Source organism: Lepus europaeus, chromosome 11, assembly GCF_033115175.1.
Source record: "Lepus europaeus isolate LE1 chromosome 11, mLepTim1.pri, whole genome shotgun sequence".
NCBI classification, from domain to species: Eukaryota; Metazoa; Chordata; class Mammalia; order Lagomorpha; family Leporidae; genus Lepus; species Lepus europaeus.
This window is the reverse complement of record NC_084837.1, coordinates 115,648,677-115,657,536: the sequence shown is the minus strand read 5'-3', so window position 1 is coordinate 115,657,536 and position 8,860 is coordinate 115,648,677. Positions and strand designations below refer to the sequence as shown.

The 8,860-nt window shown below is 60.5% G+C and overlaps 1 protein-coding gene across 1 annotated transcript; it reads left to right on the top strand.

Moving 5' to 3' along the window:
- The first annotated feature begins 3,031 nt into the window (after positions 1–3,031).
- NR2E3 (nuclear receptor subfamily 2 group E member 3) lies at positions 3,032–8,407 on the top strand. Its single transcript, XM_062204886.1, has 8 exons — positions 3,032–3,324; positions 3,623–3,749; positions 3,829–3,932; positions 4,015–4,236; positions 4,315–4,472; positions 4,934–5,180; positions 5,309–5,414; positions 7,886–8,407. Exons 1-8 carry the CDS (start codon positions 3,231–3,233, stop codon positions 8,016–8,018), a joined length of 1,191 nt encoding a protein of 396 aa, XP_062060870.1. The 5' UTR covers positions 3,032–3,230; the 3' UTR covers positions 8,019–8,407.
- Positions 8,408–8,860: the final 453 nt, after the last annotated feature.

The window sequence follows — 8,860 nt, the reverse complement described above, 5'->3', positions numbered from 1 at the left end:
GACTTGGGCCATCTTCTGCTTTCCCAGGCCATAGCAGAGGGCTGGATTGGAAGAGGAGCAGCCAGAACATGAACCCAGAAGAAGCTGCTGGCTTCTGGCTTCTGGCTTCTGTTCAGCTCAGCTCCAGCCATTGGAGAGTGAACCAGCAGATGGAAGAGCTTTCTTTCTCCTCTCTGCCTATAACTGCCTCTCAAATAATTTTTTTTTTAAAAAAAGGCACTGCTTTAAACACCTGCACCCCATATTGGAGTGCCTGGTCCAAGTTCTGGCTCCCTCCTAACTCCAGTCTCCTGCTGGTGTGCGCCCTGGGGACCAGCTGATGATGGCTCAAGGACTCGTGTCCCTGCCACCCATGTGAGACCCAGGTGGAGCTGCAGGCTCCTGGCTTTGTGGGCATTTGAGGGGTAAACCAGCAGATGGAAGATGGCTTGCTCTTCCCCTGCCTTTCAAATAAAATAATCGTTTTTGAAAAGAAAGATAAATCCCAGAGGAAAGGTGTGCCCAGAACCCACTGTTGTGAATGGTGCCAACCACGCCAGGAGCCGCAGTGGTGGGAACAGAGCTGAGCCATCAGTCCACCCCAGCCCCAGCCCAGCATCCCAGGAAGGACTCCTGCTCCCTCTGGCAGGACCCTGGTGGCGGGGTATAGGCTGGCCCTGCACAGTGGGCAGGCCCAGAGGGAAGCAGGTTCTGCAGGCTTTCCCCTCCCCTCCCCCAACCCCAGCCTGCAGGGAGTCAGAGCAAGTTGCTGACCTGTTCCCAGGGGAATAATTGCATTAGTGATAAGGTGGCCTCTGCTGGCTTTGTCAGCACATTGGAGGCTTGGGGCTGAGTTAATCCTTTGGCGTCTGCCCCAGCAGCTGGTGATCACAGACTGGCTGCGGGGGAGGGACCCCAGCACAGGGCACAGCTCTGAGCTGCTGTGGAGCCCATGGCCAGGTTCAAGGAGGAGGTCTGGCACCTAAATGATGTGGGGAGCCCAGGAAATACAGCAGGCAGCGGATCAGGCAGGCCAGACACTGCAGGTGTCTTATTTGTGTGTGTCTGTTTGCCAGTGTAAGTCTTGCACACTCACTGGAGTATCGGGAACAGAGGCAAGATTAAAGTCCACGTGTTACCGGAGAAGCGAAGGGTCCTCTTCGCGCAAGAAAGAATTCAGGCGTGAGACACAGCAGTGGAATGCAAACAGCAAGGTTTACTAGGGTAGGGACATCTGTAAGAACGGATGGGCACCTCTCCAGACAGGACCTGAGAGCGAGTGTGTAGTTCACATTTAGGCTGGGATTTTTTAGGGGATGGATCTTGCCTTCCCTCCTCCTCTCCTCCTCCTCCCGGAACAAAGGACTTGTTGGATGTAAATACAAAAAATTCCTTTCTGAGTTTTTCCCGTTGAAATTACCAGACAGGGGAAGCCTGGGTGGCATCCCCTGCCTTAGAGGAAGGCTGGTTATTGGGTAGAAGGGGCGGGACCCCCTGGAAGGTCATCAGGACTTTCGAAGTGCAGGTACTGGGCTGCACCTGGAAAGTTATTGGGATGGCTGAGATGTTGGATGCTGTAGATGTCAATTCCTTAGGCCTTCGTCACACACACATAGGCTCATTTCTGACTTCCTACCTAACACATGTAATGCCTGGGGAGTCCCCTGCCCAGCTCAGCCGATACCTGAACCTCGTCCGTGCAGTCTCCTTCTGGACTGAGGAAACCTAACCCAGGGTGAGGTTCAGCCTTCAAGAAGGCCAGAACAGGTGGGCTGGGTCACCTGGAGGGTGTGAGCCCTGAACAGGCTGGGCAGGAACAGCAGGAGGGGCAGGCCCTTCCCCACGCAGCTGCCTGCAGGACTCCTTCCCCTGCTGCTGCAAGAGGGTCCACGGCCCTGGGGTGCCACCCTGCTGATTGAACCTGCCTCTTGCCCAGCTGAGGCTGTCCTGAGCCTGCGGGGGGCGGGGGGCTTCCCATGCCCCCGGGGGCACGAGCAAGGGAAGGGGCTGAGCTCTGGACAGTGACAACAGGAGCCACGGAGAGGCAGGCAGTGGTCAGGGGCTGGAGGGTGCCCTTGGAGCCGGACCCTTGCTTGGCCGAGGGTCCTGAGTGCTTCCTGGTCGGGGTGGGGGGAGGGGGTTGCCTCAGCTTTGGCCTCTATCTGCCAAGTTCCGCTAAGCGGATCTCCCTGCACAGCCGCAAGCTGACTTCCCAAATCCCCAGTAGTGCTGCCCTGTCACAGGCAGGGTTAACCCCACTGACGTCAGGGCCGGGCCCCCACCCTCATCTCTCCCACCCCTGGGGCACCATGATCCTTCCGGAATCTTCCAGCTGCCCCTTACCCCAGCTCACCCCAGCTCACCCCAGCAGCAGCTTGGGTCTTCCTGGGATGCCTTCTGAGCCCCAGGTGGGATTGGGCTGCAGGGGGCGCTGTTTTCCCGTGTCCCGTGCTCACCCTAGAGGTGGCAACAGCAGAGTGACAGCCATGGTGCCAGTATCCTCCGCTTGCAGGCCTCCCTTGCCACTGGGGAGGGACTGACTCTCAGGACCCAGGCCTGTGATGGCGCAGGGGGTGCGGTCCAGGTCCCCCTTGCTCCCTCCTCGCTCCCTGCCGGCCCCTCCTGGGAGTTTTGTCCTCAGCCACCTCCTACCATTCCCCTCTGCCCCTCCCAGGCTGAAGGAGCAAGGCCTGGGCCCCGGATGGCTCCTCTGTGCCAGGGGTCGGGGGCTGCTTGCTTTCCAAGGGGCCCAAGAACCCCAGGCGTGGTCCCCAAGTAATCCCTTATCAAGCCATCCAGGACCCAAAGCAGGAGCACCCAGGCGCCACCCTCCCCCGCTGCAGCTCTGAGGGATGCAAGCCTGGTGGCAGTGAGTGGACAGCGGCTGAGAGTAGAGGGCAGAAGGCCCCGGGTGTGGAGCAGCGGGTCGGCGGGACTGACCGCTGCAGGGGCACCTTGGCATCAGCGCAGGTGTGGCCGGCTGATCCCCCGCAGAGACAGTAAAGATTAAGAGGATCATAAACTGCGTCCGCACGGCTGCCCCGGGAGAAATCTCCTGCAGCCAGAGCCGTGAGGGGGCCCTGGAACGTCAGGGAGGTGCCTGCATCCAGACGAGAGAGCCAGGGGCAGGGAGAGGGACAGGAGAGCCAGGGGCAGGGAAAGGCAGAGGCAGAGAGATTGGTGCAGAGGCTGGGCCTCCACTCAGCCACCCAGGAGCCCCCGTCACTGCCCAGGGCCCGCCTGCAGCTCCGATGAGCTCCACTATGGCTGCAGCTGCACCTGCAGCTGTGGCTGCCTCCAGGAAGGAGTCTCCTGGCAGGTGGGGCCTGGGGGAGGACCTGACAGGTATGGCTTTGCCTGGAGATAGGGTGTGGAGCCTTGGGAGCCATAACAGACTGTATGGGGTGGGGCCCTGGGCAGGTACACAGGGCCAGGACAGGCCTCCTGGGGAACTGAAGGGGCAGGAAGAACAGGTTGCCGAGGAGTAGGAGCGGGAGGTGGAGGCACGCGGGCCTCGAGGGGGACCGTGTGGGCTGGAGCGTGGATGCCGGGAGAGATGCCCGTCCTGGGTCCTAAGGGGCGTGGGCTGTGGACTGGGGGTGGGGTCAGCTGCCCGCGCCCAGCACTGCCCGCCCTGCCCCAGGCTCGGGCCCCTCGCTGCAGTGCCGTGTGTGCGGGGACAGCAGCAGCGGGAAACACTATGGCATCTACGCCTGCAATGGCTGCAGCGGCTTCTTCAAGAGGAGCGTGAGGCGCAGGCTCATTTACAGGTGGGAGAGGCTCTGCAGCCCCGGGCTGGGGGTGGGTGGAGGGACAAGGGGCCGAGCCTGGGCTGGACCCTGCCCGCAGGTGCCAGGTGGGGGCTGGGATGTGCCCAGTGGACAAGGCTCATCGCAACCAGTGCCAGGCCTGCCGGCTGAAGAAGTGTCTGCAGGCGGGCATGAACCAGGACGGTGAGTGGGGGGCCACGGCGGGGGGGTGACCAAGGTGGCCACGGTGTGCCCACTGGGATGCCCTGACCCCCTGCCTCCCCAGCTGTGCAGAATGAGCGCCAGCCACGCAGCACGGCCCAGGTCCGCCTGGACAGCATGGAGGCGGACAGTGAGGCTCGACCGGAGTCTCTGGCTGCACCCCCGGGGCCGGCAGGTCCCAGCCCCCGGGGCCACCCACCCTCTTCTGCTGCCAGAGCCCTGGGCCACCACTTCATGGCAAGCCTCATCACGGCCGAGACGTGTGCCAAGCTGGAGCCGGAGGACGGTGAGCCGAGGGCGGCGAGGGCCTTGCTCCCCGTCACGGTGGGGTGGGCGCTGAGGTCACAGCCTCCTCCTCCAACAGCTGACGAGAACATTGACGTCACCAGCAATGACCCGGAGTTCCCCGCTTCCCCCTGCGGCCTGGACAGCATCCACGAGACGTCAGCACGCCTGCTGTTCATGGCCGTTAAGTGGGCCAAGAACCTGCCCGTGTTTTCCAACCTGCCCTTCCGCGATCAGGTGCGGGGTGTGGGCTGCAGCGGGGACACACAGGCTCAGGGATGGTGGCCGTGGAGGGCAGCCGTCTCCAGGGCAAGGGCACTGTTGGGGTATACACCTAGGGGTGATGCTAGCTGGGATCGGTTGGCTCCCTGAGCCCTGCAGACGCTGTGTGTGGTGGGCAGGCTGTGCATGACCAGACACCACACAAGGGCCCCGTCTCTGCACCTCTGTGACTCCGCCCTGGGCTCCTGATAAATCCACCGGAGAGGCACAGTGCGGGTGGGCGTGGGCGGACCAGCTCCAAAGAGCCAGGCTGAGTGGCTGGCTAATGTCAGGCTGCGGCCAGGAGGACGTTTTTGGTGCCCAAGATCAAACTTTCCACTCTAGGGCACCCAAGAAGGTGGCGGGGGCAGGCAGGGGCTGCAGGCTGAGCGGAGCCTCTGTGTGAGCCCTGACACGCACACCCTCTCTAAGCGCAGGTGATCCTGCTGGAGGAGGCCTGGAGTGAGCTCTTCCTGCTCGGGGCCATACAGTGGTCCCTGCCGCTGGACAGCTGCCCACTGCTGACCCCGCCCGAGGCCTCTGCCGCCGGCAGCTCTCAGGGCCGGCTCGTGCTGGCCAACGTGGAGACGCGGACGCTGCAGGAAACCATCGCTCGATTCCGGGCGTTGGCGGTGGACCCCACGGAGTTCGCTTGCCTGAAGGCCCTGGTGCTCTTCAAGCCAGGTGGCTTGCAGGGGAAGGATCAGGTGGAAGTGGGGAAATCTGGCGGCGCCCTCCCCCACCCTCCAGGCTGGCGGCGGAGGCAGGGCAGGCCTGGTCGGCCCGGCTCTCACTGCACCTGTTCTCGGCAGAGGCGCGGGGCCTGAAGGACCCTGAGCACGTGGAGGCGCTGCAGGACCAGTCGCAGGTGATGCTGAATCAGCACAGCAAGGCGCACCACCCCAGCCAGCCTGTGAGGTGACCGAGCCCCTGCCCGCTGCTGCCCCCGCGTCGCGCTCCAGCTAGGCACTGACCTCACTGTGCACAGCTGCCTTCCAGGGATGCCCAGTCCTGGGGGTGGGGGGAGGGGGAGGCAGAGCTGGCAGGGCTCTGCAGAGGCGGGGCTGGCTGTGGGAGGAACCGTGGGGTCTCCGAGCGGAGCCACTGTCACCTACAAAGACAAGCAAGCACAATGTGCTCCCCGAACAGGCTCAGGTTTGGGAGCCTCCAGGGTGAGAGGGTGGAAGATCATTCCAGAAAGACAGCCAGGCCCAGCCTGGCAGCAGGCAGAGGGGAGCCACTGCAGGGTACTGAGCCGCAGAGCACCCAAGTGGCACTGGCCCTTGCACAGAGCAGCTGGAGCACCCCTCCCCTGGTCCCTGGGGGAGGGGGAGGAGGAGATGGTGAGGGCAGGCACTGCCTGAGCTGGGACGAGTCGGCCAGGGTCAGGGCGGGGGTGTAGGAAGAGCTGTTGGGGAGCAGAGGGCTCAAACCTCAGATGGCAAGGCGGGAGGGAGAAGCAGCATCGAGGGATGGTGATGGGGAGTGTCGGAGGGCCTGCACTAGCATGGGCAGCAGCGCCCAAGCCAAGCAGCAGCTGTGGCTGAAGGGGTGGGGCGGCCCGGGGCAGCCTCAGCCAGGTGGATCGCTAGGCCTCCAGCAGGTGCCTGCTATCTTAGACCCAGCACCTTGTTCCTGGGGCCTCTCTGTGTTCCTGGGGCTAACCACCAGGGGTCACCCTCAAGTCAGCCCTGACTTGAAACATGCTCAGGACCCACCGGCAGGCGGAATGGACGGCTGAGACAGTGGTTTGTGATATGAGTCACTAGCTGTCAGGTTATTTTTTTTTTTTAAGATTAATTTTCTTTATTTGAAGGTCAGCTACAGAGAGGGGTAGAGACAGAGAAGGAGAGAGGTCTTCCATCCACTGGTTCACTCCCCAAATGGCCACAATGGCTGTAGCTGAGCCAATCCAGAGACAGGAGCTTATTCCAGGTCAGCCTCCTGGGTGCAGGGGCCCAAGGTCCTGAGCCGTCCTCTGCTGCTTTCCCAGGTGCATTAGCAGGGATCGGGATCAGAAGTGGAACAGTGGGGATTCGAACCAGCACCATATGGGATGCCGGCGCTGCAGGCCGGGGTTTTTAACCTGCTGTGCCACAGCGCCAGCCCCAGCTGTCAGGTTTTAAGAACTGCAGTGCACAGGAAGAAATCCAGTTTGCATCACAGCCCAACACACACAGACACCAAGACCGGCTTCCACCAGATGATGCTAGCCTCACTTTGCATAGTCTACTCTGTTTCTGTTGTATCGCCAAAGGTTTATTTATTTTATGTGAAAGGCAGAGTTACAGAGGGAGGGAGGAAGAGAGGGAGAGAGAGAGAGAGAGAGAGGAGGGGAGATCCTCTGTCTGCTGGTGCACTCTGCAAATGCCCACAACATCCAGGGCTGAGACAGGCTAAGCCAGGAGAGCCAGGAACTCCGTCTGGGTTTCCATTTGGGTAACAGGGACCAAGTACTTTGAGCCATCACCTGCTGCCTCCCAGGGAGCCGGAATGAAGCTGGGAGTTAAATCCAGGCACTGACGGTATGGCACTTGGGTGTGCCAGCACCATCCTTGCGAAGGGTTCTTATTTAAAGCTGTAGACAGCCACTGAAACTATCCTGTACCTTCAGAACATCTGTAGTACTGGCTGCTGTCATACTACATGGCTTACCGATTATCTGTATCTATAGAAATACATATATATACTCACGCACACATGTATATAATTTCCCATGACACTTTCATACATGAAAGTTCTTCCAAAAGTTTGTTAAAAGAGGAATTTCAAGGTGAGTCCAGAGAGGGTGTTGAGCTGCAGCAGGGTAAACGCTGTTCACGCCTGGGACACCCGCATGCCGTATCGGAGAGCCAGGAAAGCAGTCCCACCTCTGCTTCCATCAGTCTCCCTGCTAGTGCACCCCGGGGGGCAGCAGGTGACGGCGCGAGAGCTTTGGTCCCCATCACCCAAGTGGGAGACCCACATTGAGTTTTGGGCCCCGGGCTTCGACCCAGCCTGGACCTGGCTGTTGGGGGTACTTGAGGAACGAACTAGCGGATGGAAGTTATGCATTTTTTCCTGACGTTTTTCCCCCAGACTCTTTGAAGACCCCCTAATATATGACCAATAGTAACATGTCCGTATGTAGGCTCAGAACAAGTTTGAACTCCTCGCCTTGTAATCCTTTACTTAACAGCCAACATCTGCTACTTTCCTAAGTGGAAGGAGGCGTGGCTCTCGTGGCCAGTGGCTGGAGGCCTTTGCCCAGCGTCGAGGCAGCTCCCGGAAGTTCCCCCACTGGCCGGCACCATCCTCCTCCTTCCAGGGCCGCCCTTCCTGGAAGGCCCAGCCCGGGGAACCCAGGCTCAGAGGCTGTCAGGAGCCTGATGGCGCCCTCTGCTGTGCAGGTTTGGGAAGCTGCTGCTCCTCCTGCCGTCCCTGAGGTTCCTCACTTCTGAGCGCGTGGAGCTCCTCTTCTTCCGCAAGACCATAGGCAACACCCCCATGGAGAAGCTCCTCTGTGACATGTTCAAGAACTAGCCGGAGGCACGGGGACGTCCCAGCCACCCTTTCAACGAGCAAGGTCCCTCAGAGGCCCGCATACCCAGCAGGAGCATCCGCGCAGATACCGTGAGGATATTCCCATCAGCCCCTGCGCACACCCTGGGAGAGTGGACACGTGCAGCGCTGTAGACTCAGAGAGTTCAAGACGGCACGACAGAGGATAACACTTGGTACCCGACAGAGGATAACACTTGGTACCCGGACACACCTCACAGGCATAAAAGTCGAATGCAGGGGGCCAGTGCCCCCAAATCCTAGAACAAGAGCTGAGAGTGGCGGCCGTGCACATCACGGTCCCCTTTATCTCTCCCCATCCCATCCTGGCGGTGGTCCCACAGATCTCCTCATACAGACGCCCAGTGAACCGTGCGTGGTTTTGTTAGACTTCAATCTTTTAAGAAACAATACAAAGGAGGCTGTCCTGCTGAGGGTGTGGAAGGTCCTGTCACGCAGGTCAGGTTACAGGGCTGTGGTTTGAGCTCCATGCAAGATGGACAATGTGCAGGGTCCTGTGCAGGTGGCTGTGCCGCCTCCACCCCCACCCCCACCCTGACTTGTCGTCCTCGCGCTTCCCGCCCCTTCACAAGGGAAGGGGAGCACAGCGGCCACAGGCGCTGTGGGTGAAGGGGACCCCATCGTTCACTAAGATCTTCTGAGAAGCCGAGGCTCAGACAGCCATCCTTTGCAAAAACAGACCCCGTGGAAGTAGAAAATGATAGTCTTAAAAAGTTAGCACCTAGGGGCTGGCGCTGTGGCACAATGGGTTAAGCCTGTGATGCTGGCATCTCAAATGAGCACCGGTTCAAGTCTCTGCTGCT

Excerpts from the sequence above, each read along its gene's own strand:
- NR2E3 (XM_062204886.1), top strand. The coding sequence starts at position 3,231 with ATGAGCTCCACTATGGCTGCAGCTGCACCTGCAGCTGTGGCTGCCTCC. Across the intron at positions 3,325-3,622 it reads CCTGGGGGAGGACCTGACAG|GCTCGGGCCCCTCGCTGCAG; the intron begins GTATGGCTTTGC and ends GCCCTGCCCCAG. Across the intron at positions 4,237-4,314 it reads CAAGCTGGAGCCGGAGGACG|CTGACGAGAACATTGACGTC; the intron begins GTGAGCCGAGGG and ends CTCCTCCAACAG.